We start from the raw sequence: 19,436 nt of genomic DNA, 5'->3' as shown, positions 1-19,436 counted from the left end.
ATTAGAAATTCTTGAAAAAGCAGAGATACATGCTTATGGAGATCTTAATGCCTCTACTATGATTTATTAAAGGTTGATGCCAGCCCACATGAGCCTGTCCTTTTTTTCCCTAGTGGTCACCATTTGGGGGAGGGAGGGTCATGTTTAATAAAGTATTTCACATATAGCAGAGCCCTCACTATCTCTAGCAAGAATGTCTTGTCTACACACTTCCTATAACATGGTGGCTCTCCCCAGCACTCCCCAGCTTCTCGCATTCCATTTAGTTTGTCCTTTCAGAAGATCTATTATCCCTGTAATTAAACAACCCTCTGTCCCGATTAAGTCATTCTCTGTTACTTCAATTACGTCCCATTGTTCATTAAATCCTGATGTTTGCACTTCAGCAATCTTGTTTTTAATACTTCTAGCATTTGTGGAGAAACAGTGAAGTTAATTAAAATCCTCGAGTTTTTTTTCCGCCTTTTTCTTTCTACCATAGTGCAAATCATTTCCATTATGACTTGCGATAATACCGAAACCACTACTAACTCCGTAGTTACTGTTCTGAGCTTCCTGATCAAAGAAGTGAAACCATTTTTTTTATATAATCAGTTTAGGTAAGTCATTCCCTTGTTGATAGCAGGCAGTGAAAAATGAAAAATTAACATTAAATGTCTTAAATGACTTGCATCTTCATACCCTTCTCACACCCATAATCACAGAATTAGAAATCATTTACATAGTTACCTAAATAGAAAAGTATTTAACCTTCTCCTCTGTGGCTCAGCTGTGACTATGACTTCATTATTAAGGGTCCTTATTTATACCTGGCACCTCAGAGAATGGTGACCTCCAAAGCAAGGCGTGATGGAGATAAAGGCATTTTTTAGATTTGTCTTTTCTTGCATTGTCAAAATCAGCATTCCATTTACTATTACCTAGAGCAGGGATCAGCAAATAAGAGCCTATGCACCAAACACGGCCCTGCTGCCCATTGTTATAAATAAAGTTTTATTGGAACACAGCCTTACCCGTTCATTTACTATTGTCTGTGGCTGTTCCTGCTACATCTGCAGAGTTGAGGAGTTGTGACAGAGACCATACAGGCCACAAAATCTTAAACATTTACTTATCTGGCCTTTTACAGAAAGTTTTCCAGCCCTAATCTAGAGCTTGATATAACAGAGAAAAAGAACTAGCATCCGCCCTCCCAACAACCCCAAAAGCCTTGATCGTTATCCTCTCCTTCTGGGGACACAGCAGTAAAAACGCCTTATCACGCTCCATAAATCTGAAACTCGGAGCATTTGCCAAAAAACAAAAAAACAACACAAAACAAAAAAAAAACTGTGAAAAACTCGTATTAAGCCTAAACGACTTAAATCAATCATTTGGGGCTAAATCAGACAGATTCTCACTCGATTCTAGCATGAAGAAATGTGAGCAAATGCTAGCAAGTATAAAAAAAATTTGTGTGAGAAACTGAAATTTGAGGCAGTCTCTCCATTAACTTATGATTTTTTTTTCCTTCGAAATGGAGAAAGCCTTTCTCCCTCATTTTTCTGTTGGGCAAAGAAGCTTGGGGTCCTTTGTCTTTGGTGGGGACAGGAAAAGGCGGGTAGAAAAGGGAGACTAGCAGGCAGGAGTAGCAGCGGAGGAGGCGTCTGGCCCATGTCCCAGGGTTGCCCGCTCCAGCTTCAGAAAATCCTCAGATCAGAAGCTTTCCTGGAACTAGCACTTCTAACTCGGGGCTCATGCTGCTTCTGCTGAACTTCTGGAAGTGTTCACTGCCTCTCTCTCTCTCTCTCTCTCTCTCTCTCTCTCTCTCTCACTTTCTCCCCACCCCCCATTCAGTCTAGTATAAAAACCAGACTTTCTTCATGACCTTTATTGGCTCTGAAACGAAATTAGAAGTACATCTTACAGGTTTTGTTTAATGAAACTAATTATTGGCTAAGACCTTTTATGATAAAGTTGCTTGTTTGTAACAAATTCTTTTAAAATTGCTTTCTAGGTATTATAAGGCATTGCAAAAAGGATGCAACACAGCCCTGCCCTTATTAGCCAAGAATTGGTCAAGGAGTAAATGAGGCAGCCCGGTCATCCTTTCCCCGATGTGGGGGGGAGGAGTGTGAAAAGAAGGCTTCTCTCCTCTTGCTTCTAGGTTTGCCTGAAGCCTTATTTTTCTGCCTTAATATCTGAAAGCACCAAGTTGTGTGAAGGGCTGCTGGGTAAAGCTGCTAGTGAGCCCGGATTGTGGTTGTATGCCCATGTGCTGGCTATTGTTATGAGAAACCTAAAACCTTATTAGAAGGGAAGTGTTCTCTTCTTCACCTTTTATTTCTATAGATAGTACAAGGCTTCTCCTTCAGATGTCAGGTGGTAGGTTTAGAGATGCAAACATGGTTCTTCAAGTCCTCCACCCTCCATTCTACCCAAAGGAATTGAGATACTTTATCTAGACCTCCTGACCTAGTAGCCTGAGTAGAAAACTGTGGCTCACTGCTCACCAGTCAATTTAGAATTGAAACCAAGTATCTCCCTGGTTCAGAGGCTTGCTCATGTACTTCTGTACAAGCAGCTTCTTTCCAGACCCAATTCAAATGTCCCTTCCTCCATGCAGCCTTCCCTGATGTCTCTCCCTTTGAAATCCTTCTTCTAAGCTAAAAGTAATACCTCTTTGTGCCTCAGTTTCTCAGTTTCTGAAACATGGGAATAATGATAGACTCCATGTCATAGGGTTGTTTCTGAGATTGATTTACATATGCAAATACACATCATTTACAACAGTGCTTGGCACAGTGGAAGCACTCCTTAATTCACTATTAGTGTGTGTTATTATTTAGTAATCCTGTCACTCCTCTGAGAGAGGAACAATGAGAACTTCAAGGCTCTTGCGATGACTTGCCCCTGCTCCCTCAGCGGGGAAGGAGCAGGGGAAGGGGACGAGGCCTACTCTCTGGCCTGCAGCCCTCCTGACCTCCCCACTCAGATTCCTTGTGAGCACTTCCTGAGGGCGGCAGCACTGCACCAGGTGGCTGAGTATTGCTTCACAGGTGATGCTTTGTTTCTCAAATAAAATGTCCATTCTCTAAGAACGAGGACTGTCTTAAGGTCTCTCCTACACCCAGCCCCTAACGGGAGGAGCACAAGGGGACTGGTTGCACAGTTCTTGAAGGTCAGCGGGTGAGTTGGCAATGGGGCCAGAGGCCCGGTGTGTGCTCTGTGCCAGCAGGCTATGCCTGAGGTGGAGGCAGAGTGGGAGGCAGAGTGGGAGGGGGAGGGAGGAGGAGGAGAGGGCCCACCCTGAGAGCCTGACTGCACTTCCTCAAGTAGTGTGAACAGTATGAAAAATGAACACAAATCAATTTATGTCTGAATTTACTCTCAGAATTCCCTGTGGACGCCATAAAATGTCATTTTCCCTTTCCCCACCCATCTTACTGTGAAGGCAGTGGCACATTTACATTATTTTACATCCAGTTGAGATTTCTTTTTTCCTTTTGGTTATGTTTTTAAGAACATTTATTGCCTATAAAGAGGTGTTTTTGTTAAAGACAATAGTGCCCTTTAGGTAGGTAGTCACACAGTGTTATTTCACAAATACCTATAAAACTGTTAGACAGCTGGGATTGCCGCACTCTAACAGGTGCGTTCCACTCATCTCTGTCTTGGGAAGCCCCGTGGGACAGCTTAACTACCGCCAGCCCCAGTGGGAGACCAACTGGTGGGGAGATACTGGGAGACACAGGTGTCTCTGCTCAGACCTTAGCAGGCCGGACTCCCTTCCCCCTCCCTCTGGAACCCACGTTTGTGCTGGGATCTAGCTCAGGACTTCAGTTACAGCCTCATCTAAGACAGGGTTCCCGGGGCCCTGGAGGTGGGACCAGGAGGACTGAGGGACGGTCCAGAGAGAAGGAGGGCCCTGCCACTGAGTGGTTCATGGCACTGACTCCTGGCTCTGCCACTTAGGAGCTCTGTCCCTGGAGCAAGTTACCTGGCCTCTCAAAGCCTCCGTTTCCTTATTCTAAAACGTGGATAATAATTATACAACCATCTTTGCCAGGATCTTGAGAAGACTTTAAAAAGTATGTATGTCTGGAAATACATTTGGCGGGTTGTCTGTCTCCAGAGGCCTCAGTAAATATTGCTTAAAAAAGAGAGGTGAAGGAGTTGACTCTGGCCAGAGGCTTTGCCACATTGGTTCTTTCCAGACAGTCCACTCAGTGGCTAGCTGTCCTGCTCACCCAGCACTGCCTGCCTTTTCTCTGGTCCAGTGTGTCGGGCTTCGTGAGCGGAGAGGTATTCTGCATACCCTCTTCCCAGTGGGGGGCAGGCCCACGCGCAGATGTGCTCTGAGAGCAGGCACGAAGCAGCTCTGTTCCAGGAGGCATGAAATGACACAGCCCAGACTGAAGTCACTGCTGAGCCTCCGAGTCCAGGTTCCACTGATTCAGAGTTTTAATCATTCGGTTAGGCCTGGACCAACGCGGACTCTTGCATCATTGGGAACAGGATTGTAGGCACAAGATTTAAAGCCAGTAAAGAGAAGATACACCTGAGTTCAGAAGACCCTTTCCCATGTCTTTGACCTTAAGTCCTATCGTCCCAAGCTTCTGTGAGCCACGGAGCACTACTCTAAGTGCTTCGTGGTTAATTCAGTTCATCGTTGCAGAAACCCTGAGAGGCAGTTACCATTGTTATTCCCACTTCGCAGGTGAGAAAACTGAGCTGGTGGTTGTGCCCCACTGGTTAGTGGTTGGCTGGGATGGAATGCAGGAGTCTGACCCCAGAGGCACGTTCTTCCCATTTGGCTTGCTGACAGCAGGCTCCTTCCTCTGGCAGATACTGAGTGTGGGGTCTGAGTCCAACTGCTCCACGCCCACTGGGCCTCTGGTTTCAAATGTCAGTACTGACGATAATAATAATTACAGTAAGTCATGTGAAATAATAACATCACTATTATTTTTATTATTTTGTGTGTGTGTGTATTTTTCTGAAGCCTGAAACGGGGAGAGACAGTCAGACAGACTCCGCCCGACCGTGATCCACCCAGCACGCCCACCAGGGGCAATGCTCTGCCCACCAGGGGGTGATGCTCTGCCCCTCTGGGGGAGGGGGGGTCGTTCTGTTGCGACCAGAGCCACTCTAGCGCCTGGGGCAGAGACCAAGGAGCCATCCCCAGCGCCCAGGCCATCTTTGCTCCAGTGGAGCCTCGGCTGCAGGAAGGGAAGAGAGAGACAGAGAGGAAGGAAAAGGGGGAGGGGTGGAGAAGCAGATGGGCGCTTCTCCTGTGTGCCCTGGCCGGGAATTGACCCCGGGACTTCTGCACGCCAGGCCGACGCTCTACCACTGAGCCAACCGGCCAGGGCAACATCACAATTATTATCATCCAGCCCTTCCCAGCAGCCCGGCCCTGTGTCAGGCCTTTGACATGCATTATCTCATTTAATCTCCATAGCAACACTGGAAGGCAGGTACAGTTACTGTACCCTAAGGATTCCCATGTTTTCATTTAAAAAAAAACATTTTTAGTGATCATTTTACATTCCTTTATCACAACCAGGCTCAAAATGTTAAATAATTGTGCATTTTACACCCTACCCAAGTCCCTCTGACTCCATAGTTACCAAAGTGTCTTAGAACCTAAGCTGTACCGATGCTGATTATAAAATAGTCTTAGCACATCCATGCGTCAGTTCCCCCAAGGATCTGTAGTAAGTAAACTTTGTTGTTTTAGATGTGTTCATGCCCTGGCCGGTTGGCTCAGCGGTAGAGCGTTGGCCTGGCGTGCGGGGGACCCAGGTTTGATTCCCGGCCAGGGCACACAGGAGAAGCGCCCATTTGCTTCTCCACCCCCACCCCCTCCTTCCTCTCTGTCTCTCTCTTCCCCTCCCGCAGCCAAGGCTCCATTGGAGCAAAGATGGCCCGGGCGCTGGGGATGGCTCCTTGGCCTCTGCCCCAGGCGCTAGAGTGGCTCTGGTCGCGGCAGAGCGACGCCCCAGAGGGGCAGAGCATCGCCCCCTGGTGGGCAGAGCGTTGCCCCTGGTGGGCGTGCCGGGTGGATCCTGGTCGGGCGCATGCGGGAGTCTGTCTGTCTCTCCCCGTTTCCAGCTTCAGAAAAAAAAAAAAAAATTTTAGATGTGTTCATTTGTTCTTAGACAAAGTAAACCTGAAATAGCACTTAAATTAGCTTTGAAATATTCCCTAGTTGGGTGTTTACACACATTCACAAAGCACACCCCCCCTTCCTCCGATCCCGAGGTCTTGCTGCACCCTGCACGCGGGAATGGTAACTGACAGAACGCTAAGTAATGGCCCTGGAATGTAAAGTAATTAATGCCAGGATAATAGTGCAGGGTGGGGAGCTCCGTGCTTTAATGAGGGCTGGGGAAACTGTCTAACTGAAGACATTGGAAGTGGAAGGGGAGATGAATGTTTCCATAATTAATGCTGCATATTAAAAAGTGACCTCTTCCACCTGATCAATACAGGGACCTTTCCTGTCACCTGGAACTTCACTTCTGGGACTCTGTGGTTCTGTTAATAAAAAAAAGATAACCAGTCTGCCATCATCTACTGTGGAACCTTTCCAAGTTTGTGGGGTTTTTTTAGGATGAAATTTAAAAAATTTTTAGAATATTTATGAGTATAGATATTTTACTGTCATATATTTATTCAATGCTTGCTCTATAATGAGAGTTAACTTGCTGTTTTCCTTTCCATTATCCCCAAAAAGAATGGATTATGGAAAAAAGATTAAAGGCGTATAATGCAGTGCGGTGTTTGCTAATGCTCTGTCGGAGGTATTAGTAGGACTCGCCGAGGTTCGTGTCTTTTATGAACACCCTTCAGATTGCAATTATCTAATAAACTTCGAAACCTGTTTATATTCTTGCAGGCATTAAACGTCGTCTTTGAAAAGATCCCAGAAAACGACAGTGCAGATGTCTGTCGGAATATTTCAGTCAATGTTCTTGATTGTGATACTATAGGCCAAGCCAAAGAAAAGATTTTCCAAGCATTCCTCAGCAAAAATGGCTCTCCTTATGGACTTCAGCTGAATGAAATTTGTCTTGGTAAGGTGATGCGGAAGCTATTGTGTCCCAAAACCCTGGTGAGCATCCCTGAGACCCCCTTCACTCCCTCCCGGCACCCAGCATGGAAACGTCCATCTGGTGAAGCTTATCTGGTCTGTTTGCTCCTAGAGGGCACGTCTAGGGGCCAATAGACTGTATTGCTCTCCCAAGAGCATCATGATTCTTCTTAGGAAGTATAATCCTTCAAAGAGGCTGGTTTTTTAAATATTATGTTTGTAAATCAGATTCATGAGATTGCTAATCCTGACACCAAATGGTTTCACCTTGCATCAGGAAGTACAAGAAGGTGTAAACCCCGTGCCCTGTGTCTGTGTTGCATTTCACGTTGGCATTTGATTTGTTTGTTGTGATACTGAATGTATCATTAGTGGGTGGCTCAGACTCTTGGTGTTAACTCCAGCACGCTGGAAAGGTCATCTTCCTCTCTGCTAATCTCATCCTACGTTACGTGTGCCCTCCGTCCTCCCCCAGCGTGGAGCAGCATCTGCTGTGAATCCATTTTCGGGCTCTATTGGTACACTGCTAAGGAGAGCATATGCATGAGCCAGCTCACAGGGTTCCACTTCACTCAAATGTTCATCAACATTTTAAAGTTGAGCTTCATGCAGCCCTCGCAGGAGACTGTCATGGGATTTTATAGCAGATAATGGGACAGGAACGAAGAGTAAAATCACAGCAGTGACAGCCTAACAAGGTTCATTTCCCTTCCTTGTACAGTTGTAGCCTGGAGTAAGCAGGCAATTAAAATCATCCCAGCCCGCCCTCCTGGTCAAAGCTCCTGCTAAAAGGCCATGGGAGAAGCCTGAGGGCAAGGTCTGGCATATTCGAATAAAACCCTGTGAACGTGTTGCAAGCCGTGAGGTGGTTCCCCTGGCTTCCGAGAAAGCAGAGTGGCTGAGGCACCTCTCTGCTGCCTCTGCTGTTTGCTTCTGTGGGATGGACTGTTGGGAACTTGAAGACCTGTGTAGCTCATTAGTTAGATGCAGGGTCAAAGGGGCAGCTCCAACCAGGAAACCCTGAAGTGACCCAGACCATCAGCTCCCTTGCCCGAGCCTGACCCTCATAAACGAGTGAGTGGCTCTGACTGCAGAGGAGGTGGACACATGGAGCCAGGGGACACAGGAAAAACAGCCTCAGCCCTGCCACCACCTAGTTGGTAGCGGAGTCCTCCCACAATTCCTGATGTAGGAAGGCAGGCGCAGTGCAAGCCAACCAGAAGCTTCATGCTGTAGTCTGACGGTAGACAGAACACAGCATACCAGACACGTCAGGCTTCTGTATGTCTGCTGACCCTCCAAACGACCTCCAGGGCCTGCCTCAGAAAACTAAGGCAAAGCCTGAGAAACCAGCCATTAAATTGCATTGAAATCCAATACCAGAAGCAGCTGTGCTCAGACCCCTTCTGCAGGGGCTCACAAACTCAGATGCTCAAAGAAGCAGGAAGTATCATAAATCGGGGGTGTGAGCCTGCCACCTAGGACAACAGGAAATGATGGGGCCCAACCTAACTGGGAAAAGACTTGCCATCTAAAGGGGCAGTGCCACTTAGCTTCAGCTGACAGTCGGCCTGTATGGTTTGTGTTGCCAGATAGTCCAGTTTTTTTTTCTTCCTTCCCTTTTAATTTTAATTTTATTTTTTATTTTTCTTAAGTGAGAAGTGGGGAAGCAGAGAGACAGACTCCCACATGTGCCTGACTAGGATCCACCCGGCAAGCCCTCTAGGGGCCAGTGCTCTGCCCATCTGGGGCCCTTGCTCCATTGCTCGGCACCTGAGCTATTTTAGCACCTGAGGCAAGGCCATGGAGCCATTCTCAGCACCCAGGACCAACTTGCTCCAACTGAGCCATGGCAGCAGGAGAGAGAGAGAGAGAGAGAGAGAGAGAGAGAGAGAAGGGAGAGGGGGAGGGGGAGGTGTGGAGAAGCAGATGGGTACTTGTTCTGTGTGCCCTGACCAGGAATCAAACCTGGGACTTCCAAACAACGAGCCGACACTCTACCACTGAGCCAACTGGCCAGGCCTCTTTCTTTCCCTCCCTCCCTCCCTCCCTCCCTTGTTTGTTTTTTTATTTATTTTTATTGATTTGAGAGAGCAAGAAACATCATTTGTTCCACTTATTTATGAATCCATTGGTTGATTCTTGTATGTGCTCTGAACGGGGATCAAACCCTCAACCTTGGCATATGGGGACAATGCTCTAACAAACTGCCCTGAGCTATACAGCCAGGGCAGGCAGATGGTTCCGTTTTTTTAAAAGAGAGCAGAAGTCCACCTTTTTATGTGCAATGTCTCAATTATTAAATGTTGGTGCTGAGTTGACATTAACATAATAAGTAAAACATAACACAGGTCACAGAAAGAGAAAACACAGGTCTGTGGGCCACAGGGGTTGCTGACCCTGGGGCACAGGTTAGCAACCCCTGTGAATGAGTTCGAACCCTGTGTTTTGGGATTTTAGCCCACCAGTGCCCCCACTCAGGGACCTACAGAAGATAGCTCAGAGCGAGCCTGATTGTGCACACAGGCACATGCATGTGGGCACACAAATCTGCTTTAAGAGTTTTCTGGCCTGACCTGTGGTGGTGCAGTGGATAAAGTGGCAACCTGAAATGCTGAGAGGTCGCCGGTTCGAAGCCCTGGGCTTGCCTGGTCAAGGCACATGTGGGAGTTGGTGCTTCCTGCTCCTCCCCCCTTCTCTCTCTCTCTCCCCCTCTCTAAAAATGAATAAATAATTTTTTTTTTTAAAAGAGTTTTCTGAAGAGCTAGTCCCTCTGAGGAGGCATGATGCTGTCTGTATTTGGCTTCACTTCCAAGCTGAGCCTCAGAGTACAAGTCTTGAGAGTCAAACTCTAAACATAAAACAGAAAGAAAACAAAACTCGGGCTGCTACATTTCGCTAAACCTTCAAACGAGTATTTACCACTTTATTTCAGCTTGATCTATTGTTACATGGTATTTGCCAAAGTGACGGGCAGCATTTAACCGGACAGCATTTAAAATTTCTCATTGTGATTTTCAAAGCGAACACAGTGCCCCCCTTTCTCTTTTCTCCAGAGCTTCAGGTGGGCACACGGCAAAAAGAACTCCTGGACATTGACAGTTCTTCTGTGATTCTTGAAGATGGAATAACCAAGCTGAATACCATCGGCCACTACGAGGTAAGAACGAGGGGTTCGAATTTTAGCCCCCAGGACCTCTCCCAATCCTGACTAGGTTAGGTCATCTCTGGTACCTTGTAAATTCTTTAAAAACAAACAAACAAACAAACCAGGATTCCCAGCCATTTTCTGGAATAGTTTGCAGAGTGCTTTTCTCTGGGGCAGAAGTTTTTCTTAGTTATTGATGTGGAAGAGCTTGTGAATCACTGTCTCTCATGGTCGGCTGGTCCCCCCGGGTTCCCCTCTCCAGAAGCTGTGATTTTCATGTGAGCAGATTGCTGTCCATCCTGCAGTGTAGGTGAGAAACTTCACCTCTGCAAGATTCTCTGGCCTCTCACAGCATGGTCCTCAGCAAAGCCCTGGAAGAGTTATCAGTTAGCTTGACGCTGAACAAAGCCTGTGGAGCCCTAAGCCTCACCGCTCTCTGGTGTTCACGGTAGATGGTGTCACCTTTTGTGTAGAGCCCTTTGTTCTGAAGTTCTACATTTCCTGTTTGTGATACTCAGCGATATCTCCTTTGGCCCCTGACCCATAGGCTGGGTATCTACGTGAGCGTGAACGAGAGGCACATGTAACCTCTTAGAGATCTGAGTGCTGGAGAATCCTGCACAGAACAGGACCGAGGAGGCAGGGAAGGTTCCTGAGCACGCTGGAATAATGGGAGCTGTTCAGCAGCATTCTCCAAATCTTTGTTATATACCTACTGTGTGCTAAGGGCCAGGGATGCTTACGAGAGGAACAGAACCCAGGTTCCTGACCTCACAGACCCTACAGCCCGGGAGAGGGGATGGAGAAGGGGAGAGGAAGTAAGGAATGAGGCAACACCTTATGTTGGAATAGTGCTGTGGCTTGGGACATCTGGGAGGGCTTCCTGGAGGAAGCTATGATCACGCTGAGACCTGAACTTAACTGGGATGGGGTGCCAGCATACCTAGCAGGGATGGGAGAACACGCGTGTTCTTCCACATAAGTACTTTTGGACTGGCGAAAATTTGAGGGGAGCAAGGGTGGCATTTAGAAATAATAACAGTATGGAGCCCTTCCTCTGGGCTAGGTGCTGACCTTAGCATTTCTCCTTATTTCAGCTCAGTCTACCTCACAGTGGTTCTATGAATTGGTACTATTACTAACCCACTTTGTAGTTGGGAGTGATGAGGCTCAAGGAAGTTTACTAACAGTTAGTAGCAGTGTCAAGATTTCGATCCAGGTAGTTGGGCTCTCAGGTCTGTGGCTTAACAAGTACACACCACAGCTTCCTGAGGAGGAAGGCCAGAGACGTGGGTGGCGGGGTGAGAAGGGGAGGTGCCGCTCACACAGGCCCAGTCACTTTCCTCAGAGGTTCGAATATTATCCCAAGAACAATAGGAAGCCATTGGAGAAGCTTAATCTGGGAGATGTGAATTCCAGAAGATGACTGTGGCCGTGCGTGGGGCAGGGGCATATGGGCTGCAAACCTGGACGTACAGAAACCCTTTAGAGGCCATCACTAGGAGAGTTTCAGGTGAGGGATGGTGCTGACCAGAAGCGACACAGTGACTCTGGAGAGGGCCACGGGGATGGGGGTTCAGAGATAGGCAGGAGGTAGATACCACAAGCCATGTTGATGGGAGAGAGACTGGGGTGAGGGACGGGTCAGGATGGCACTCGGGGTGGCAGGCAGATGCACAGATGTGGGTGCTCATCTAGAGACGGAGAAGACGGGAGGAAAAGCTTCCCAGGCCACTGGGAGGGTCTCGTGTCCCCTGTCTTTCAAGGCCGTAAAGTCCCAGGGAGACAAGTCTGCACCCGGGAGGCCTTGGCCCCAGCCAGGCTGCCCCTCGACCAGGAAGGAGCTGAGACTGTTCCTCAAGCACAGCTTTCTGCACAACAGCCAGGAACAGAGACCACCGCATCCTGGGCTCTCTAGCTGAGTGGGTTTCACACGCAATTTGGAAATAGTTGCTGTGGGTGGCAGCTGGGAAGTGCTACCCTTGCAGCCTTTGCTGGAGGGCATCTCGCTGAGAAAGCTGAGGAATAACACCTGGCTCCTGGGCATGCCCTCCGGCAGCTCAGACCTCCCAATCTTGGTATCATCTTGCCAAGAGCTGCTGGTTTTAGCTTTGGAGATGATAAAAAAAAACCACAGAGAATTCTCTGAAAGTACAGGTTCCTGTTAGTGGGCCACCCTGTGGGAGGCACTGCTCCAGGGGCGACCGAATGGAGAGAAGGGCAGGAGAGTCGGCAGAGTGCTTAGAGAGGAGCTCACTATGGCATCGCCGGAACTGCAGGTTGCAGACCCGCAGCCGTCTCCTCCTCTGCTCGAATGTGTCTGGGTAACCAACTTGTCTTAGCAAGTTCGGAAGGAGCACAGCACGCCTTCAGTGCTTTTGACTAATGTGCTTGCCTTGCTCAGCTATGCGACGAGAGCTGGGCACCCTGCTTGGGTTTCTCAGTGTCCCCTGGCAACCTGGTGGGCAAGGAGTGAACCCCAGAGGACAGGGGTGTGTCCACCCACCGCCAGTAAGGAAAGGCGGGACAAGCCACCCCAGCAGGGAAAACGAGGACCCACCACGGCTGTCTGCAAGGCAGGACGAGAGGAGCTGTCAGGAGAGAAGGAACATCAGTCTTCACTGGAGACATCGGCCATGCTAGACACCTCTCTGCTTAGGGATGATAATGAAATTAATCCGGCCTGTAGTCACTTCCCGTCCAAATGATTTATTGGCCTCATACCCTAGCGTTACCACATGGTGGTAATAAATGACAAGACTAGGATACAAGGGCTTAAAGAATCCTCCTTATGTTTAAAAAGCAAAGCCATAACGCAAAAAAAAAAAAAAAAAAAAAAAAAACCAAACAAAAAAGCAGAGAGCTTGAAGGAAACTGGGAGGTCATTGGGCCCTGTGAGCTCTCTACCTGGACCATCTCAAATGCCCTGTTTGCCAAACGCTGCTCTGAAGAAAGGATCCACTGCCATCCTTGGCCACCTGCACCTACACCCAGTTTCATAGCAGCCCAGGAGACTCAAAATTTGAAGTCATTTGACAGGACTGGGCTGAAACTTGCTTTTGCCCTTTCGTTAAAGAAAATTTTTCTCCTGAGCACTTGCTTTACCCTCCAAAGAGACATGATGCTAATTATCACTCTTATTCATTTACTAAAGTGCCCTAGTTTGAGTCACTGTAAGTGCTTGAAAGCAGAAAACTGTATTTTATTTTAAAAGAAGGTCTAACTTAGAGTTTTAAGTGATTCAGTCACCTCCCTCCAATTAGCCCAAATTAGTTAGGTTTTAAAGTAAGTCTTTAGTGATGACGAGTTCCTCCTCCCATCTAAACAGTCCTCACTGCTGGGGTGTGAGCCTGTTTCTTGTCACCTTGCTCTGTGTTTGGGGCAAATAGAGTGTTGCTGGTCTCCTTTGAATGTTACTGTCCATATATTTGGAGAACAGGTTTCAGAGGGCCTTGGAGGACCCAGCAAAAATACAGCATTTCATGAGCCAGGTGCAGGCAGCCTCACGAGCTCCGATCTGCTGGCAGTGCCCTGTCACCTATAGGACGGCACCATTGGCAACCCTGGGCAATGGCACGATTGCTTTCCATGATGGTAACAATGGCAGTCAGTGCCCAGCACTATTCACACGCATGAGCCCAGTGCATGTTCACAACTACCGTCTGATGAAGGCGCTTTTATGACCCTCAGTTTCCTTCAGATGAACACAGGAGGGCGAATGTCTGCTCCAGTCTCATTCTGTCCTGTGCAGACAGCGGGTGACACCGGTCTCTTTACAAACACATTAAGCCACAGGCGTCTTTCTCCCTATAATTAAGTCCTCCCCGCGTGCTTCCGTAGCTGGCTGTCGCTGTGTGCACGTTCACTATGAAGGGGACTGCATTGTGTTCTGGAGCTGCCCGTGGGTGCTTGGGGGGTGGGGGATGGTTCCTCCTGGTTCAGGTTTTCCTCACCCGCACCTGTGTGACCTTTTGCTGGCCCGAGTTACCGCACCCACACCCTGCCGCAGTGTGGTGTCAAGGGCAGTGTTAAGTGTCACATTCAGCAGGAAATGGTCTCTCCAGATCACACCTCTCGTTCTGAGGTATGAGGTTCTGAGGGGCAGAAAAGACTTTTTACCATTGTGTCGTCACAGGTGAAGTGGTCACTGCTAATGCCAAGGCTGTCACTCAAATGACACTTAAAGCTCAAGGGAATGTCCCAAAGGGTTTGCGGTATAAAGTGGCCAGTCCTTTCAGTCAGGTGTGCCACCTGTGACATTAAAACAAAGGGATCAGCCTGACCAGGCTGTGGCGCAGTGGATAGAGCATTGGACTGGGATGCAGAGGACCCAGGTTCAAGACCCCGAGGTCACCAGCTTGAGCACGGGCTCATCTGGTTTGAGCAAAACTCACCAGCTTGGACCCAAGGTCGCTGGCTTGAGCAAGGGGTTACTCGGTCTGCTGAAGGCCTGCAGTCAAGGCACATATGAGAAAGCAATCAATGAACAACTAAAGTGTCAAACGAATTGAAGCTTCTCATCTCTCTCCCTTCCTGTCTGTCTGTCCCTGTCTGTCCCTCTCTCTGACTCTCTTTCTCTCTGTCACACACACACACACAAAGGGATCGGACTATCTCTAAAGATTTCTGACAGCGTGAATGGCTTTTGGTACTTACATATTTAACAATGGTGTGGAGTGCTGCTCGTATACTGAGCACTGTTCTAGGCGCCTTTACAGAGAGTGACCCTTTCAGGCCTCCTTGTAGCCCAGCGGGTAGATGTGCCCATTCTTCCCATTTGAAGGCACAGGGAGGCTGAGAGACTTGGCCGTGGTTACATAGCCCTTCTCGCTGACACCCCACGGCTGGACACAAATGACAAAGGCATTGCACCAGAGACAGTGGCTCTTGTCAAGGCCAGAGGAACACGCTGCTCCCAGCCGCTGACACCTCCAGCTGGAGCACGGGGGCTGATGAGGGGAGTCCTGGTACTTACCTTCTCTGCTGTCAATTCAAAGGGTAACTTCTCTTCAGGTCTTATGATGGATCTCACGTCTTCAGTTTTTCAGACTGCTTCCTTATTTCTGATTCTACATTAACGTCATTCCTTGAAGATGACGAGGGTTCCTTCATCAGAAAGGAGGCCTCTTTCAGGCACCCAAGACCTGACTGCCCGGGTCCAACAAGAGCGTGGAGAGCGCTGAGGTTCCCACTTTCACACACACCGTGGGAGGCCTCCCTACCTCCCTCCCGGAGGGGAGGGCCGGCAGAGGAAGTTTGCTGACCGGCCCAGGGCTGATTCCACACACACAAGAGGAAGCATTTTCACTATTTACAAGAATCCTTCAGCGTTCTGTCCTGGCTGTCAGGAATTATGTGTGTGATTTGATGTGTCTGCTGAGAATGTTCTGATGAGCCCGACCCCCGCATCAGGAAGGACTGAGCAAGGTCTTCCCTCTGGCCCTGGGAGAAAAAGATTCCTTTTTCATCTGCAGCCAGCCTTGGGGTGTCAGTGAGCAGAGCTAAGGAGGAAGGCGGCGAGTGTTATTGACGCGTGGCTGCCGGGACAACGCTAGGCGGACAGAATTGTTTTCATATAATACCATTTTAGGAATGAGAGATACCAGCCAGGGCTTCCCCAAAGGGATTTATATTGGTGATTGAGTTTTCAGATTTTATTTTTCTTTAAGGAAAAAATTCACTATTTCAGACCATATTCATAATAGGAGTAGTATTATTCCTACTCTTTTATAAATATTTAGGCCGAAACTCCAGCTTTCTTTTTAGGCTAAACCATATGAAATTGTCAGTATTTGACCATAATTTACTTATAAACATGACAGTTTCATAAGGTTAAATCTAAGTTCAACCTTATATTTCTAGAAAATCCATTTTGATGGAATTACCGTATTTTTCGCTCCATAAGACACGCTTGACCATAAGACACACCTAGGGTTTTAAGGAGGAAAATAAGAAAAAAAAATATTCTGAACCAAATGGTGTGTTAAAATATTTAATAAAATACAGTAATCTTCAACTTAGGCCATAAACTTAGTATTTCAGCACAAAGAAGTCTCACCTTCACTTGCAAATGGTTTGGAGGACACGCAGCTTCTGTTTATTTCAGGGGTTATTTTAAACTGTTGACATGGGTCCCCTTCTCCCAGTTCTGAGGGTGGACCCGTGTACATTCATCTCTGCAGCACTGCAACACAGGCCGCCATCGTCGAAGGCGCGTGGCCTTGTTGTCACATCGGATCCTGGAGCACTGCGAGACTGGAAGGAATTTAATTTGAAACTGCCATGTGTACAAGTTCTGCTCTGGGCTGGAGGAATATTCCTGTCTCAGATCCATCCAGTGACATTAATCTTTCTTTGATTTAATTTGGTTTTCATTCCTAAAGTAGGAGCCCAGAGGATGCTCCCTGCCTCACAGGAGTACAGGAGGATTAATGAGTCACTCTGAGGGAGGCCCTGGGAGCTCCTCAGACGGAACAAACAGCATTATATTCTTAACACTTTGGATTCTGTGGCACTTTTTAAAAATGGCATTTCTGCCCTTCACTCCGTAGCAGCTGACTTGTGCAAAATACAAAAAGAAACCTCCCCGCCCTGCCTCCCTGCGAACATCTGTAAATAGTTTTCTGTCTTTGCGATAGTGTCAAAGTGTCCCGTGGAGGTGGGGGGGATGCCCTCGCCCTAGAGCATCTGTGAAAGTTGGAAATACACTCGCACACACCTGTGCTCAGAAACACAGCTCACCCACTAATAAAATGCCTTCACACTTGCTCTCCGGAGATGCTTTCCGAGCGACATTTCCTTGGTACTAGCTGTGCCTGCGCCAGCAGTGGGCCATCGCCAGCTCTTGAAGAGACATTTGAACTTCTGGCAGCACTGCTCCTCAGAGGGCCCATCTGTGGTGTTTGTGATTATCAAGTAAGGGTGCTCGCTTTGGAGTATTGGCCCAATGCTCAACGGGATCCCCTCGGGATTCGTTCTTCGACAACTATCCAGAATGAATCATCAGCTTCCTTTTATAAAAAGATTTAATGGCTTGGAAACAGAGCATAACCAGCTCTTCATGGGGAGGAATTTTGTAACTATGGTCAAACATTCTCATAATACTCAGTGTGGAGGATTGCAAAGGGTGGGGGGGAGGGGAGGTGCCTGCACGTGGCTGTTTAATTGCATGAAATACAGAGGAGAATTGAAGAATCAGCCAGAAAAACAATGAATGGCTCAAGTGGAGAGGAGAGGATCTTTGGTAATAACAGCAGAGCCAAAGAGTTCAATAAAAGGTCAGAATCCTCACTCGAGACACTTTACAGAGGCCTGAGGCCCTAGCCAGCCCCTGCCCAGACGACTCCCCACAAGATGTCACAAACACAAGCAGTTGGAGGCCTCTGGCCTAAACTCAGGGTCTGGACAAGGCTGGCCAGACAGCTGTGCTCTGGGCCTCTCCAGGGCTGGCTCCGCCCTGTGCTCTTCCCCTGTGGGCACAGCCGGAGGAGTCAGCCTTCCTCCTGTGCCTGCGAAGCAGGCCTGTACGTGCCCATAACCAGCATGTAGCCAGCCAGAGAGACATGCTAAGGTTCCACTTCTTTCCACACCGAGGAGGGCCGGGTCCAAATCAGTATTAGAATTCAGAACAGTCCTCAAGCTTCGCACTGGAGGGGACAAGCGCTCAGCTAACGATGTTCAGGAATGACAGGCTGTTCTCCCTCCACATCCCAGATGAAGATGAGGACTTCTGGACTCCTGCCCGGCCTCTTCGTTCTCTGGAGCAGCCCCTCAGAGCTGTTTGCTTCTCCCAGGGGTGGTGGCCTGCTTCTGCGTCTTAGCCCCCAGTTCCCCCACAGGGAAAGCATTTATTTGTCAAACATGTACATTTTAAATCTGTGGCAATTTTTAAACAGCTCTGTTGTGGTCATTTATAAACCATAAAGATCGCCTTTTTAGAGTGAACGATTCAGTGGTTTTCTAGTACATTTACAGAGTTGAACAGTCACCACCACCACAATCTAATTTTAGAACATTTTCATCACCCCAAAATGAAACCTTGAACTCATTAGCAATCCCTCCTCATTCTCCCGACCTCTGCTTTAGGCAATTAGTAATCTACTTTCTGTAGAAATTCTCCTGTTCTGGACATTTTATATACCGGCAAACGGGGTCGCACCGTCTGCCACCGGCTTCTTTCCCCTAGCATGCTGTTTTTGAGGTCCATTCCTGTTGTAGCCTGTCAATCCTTCAGTCCTTTTATTGTCTGGCATTTTTTTCTGTAGTATATTCATACAATGGAATAAGGCACATTAATTTAAAAAGCACAAACTGCTGGTAACTGCACAGCGTGGACAAACATCACAGACTTTAATATTGACCCCAAGAAGCCAGACACAAGATATACACTGAGTGACTCCATTTCTATGAAGTTCAAGAATAGTCACAATTAATCAATAGTGATGGAAGTCAGAAAGGGAAGGGGTGGTTATTGACTGGGAAGGGATGATGGAGGTACTTTTCAGCAACTTGAAATACAATTTTATATCTTGCTGTGGGTGGTGGTTACACAGGTATGTACTTTAGTGACCGTTCATTGAGCTGTACACTTTGTTTAGTGAATGTTAAGTACTTTACTGTAAATTACAATTGAATTTACTTTTTTTTATTGATTGATTGATTTGAGAGAGGAAGGAAGAAAAAGAGAAACATTGATTTGTAATCCCATTTACTTATGCATTCATTGGTAGATTCTTATATGTGCCCTGACCAGGGATCAAACCCTCAACCTTGGTGTGTTGTGATGACACTCTAATCAACTGAGCTACCCAGCCATGGCTAAAATATTTAATTAAAAATGAATACAATTTGCCCTGGCTGGTTGACTCAGTGGTAGAGCATCAACCTGGCATGCGGAAGTCCCAGGTTCAATTCCCGGCCAGGGCACACACGAGAAGCACCCATCTGCTTCTCCATCCCTCTACCTCACCTTTTTCTCTATCTCTCTCTTCCTCTCCTGTAACCAAGGCTCCATTGGAGCAAAGTTGGCCCAGGCGCTGAGGATGGCTCCACAGCCTCTGCCTCAGGCGCTAGAATGGCTCTGGTGGCAACAGAGTAATGCCCTAGATGGGCAGAGCATCGCCCCCTGGTGGGCTTGCCAGATGGATCCTGGTCGGGCACATGCGGGAGTCTGTTTCTCTGCCTCCGTCTTCTCACTTCAAAAAGTACAAA

General features: G+C 47.8%; 1 protein-coding gene across 1 annotated transcript in view; it reads left to right on the top strand.

The window, feature by feature from the left end:
- Window positions 1-19,436, top strand: part of PLXNC1 (plexin C1) — a 168,415-nt gene that overhangs the window by 134,300 nt on the left and 14,679 nt on the right. The window contains exons 22-23 of the mRNA XM_066257745.1: window positions 6,884-7,061; window positions 10,135-10,238. Coding sequence (XP_066113842.1) covers window positions 6,884-7,061; window positions 10,135-10,238 — 282 coding nt within the window. The remainder of the gene's footprint in view (window positions 1-6,883; window positions 7,062-10,134; window positions 10,239-19,436) is intronic.

This window comes from Saccopteryx bilineata, chromosome 2 (genome assembly GCF_036850765.1).
Source record: "Saccopteryx bilineata isolate mSacBil1 chromosome 2, mSacBil1_pri_phased_curated, whole genome shotgun sequence".
Lineage (NCBI taxonomy): Eukaryota > Metazoa > Chordata > Mammalia > Chiroptera > Emballonuridae > Saccopteryx > Saccopteryx bilineata.
The sequence above is the reverse complement of the archived record's forward strand: the minus strand, read 5'-3'. Positions and strand labels throughout refer to the sequence as shown.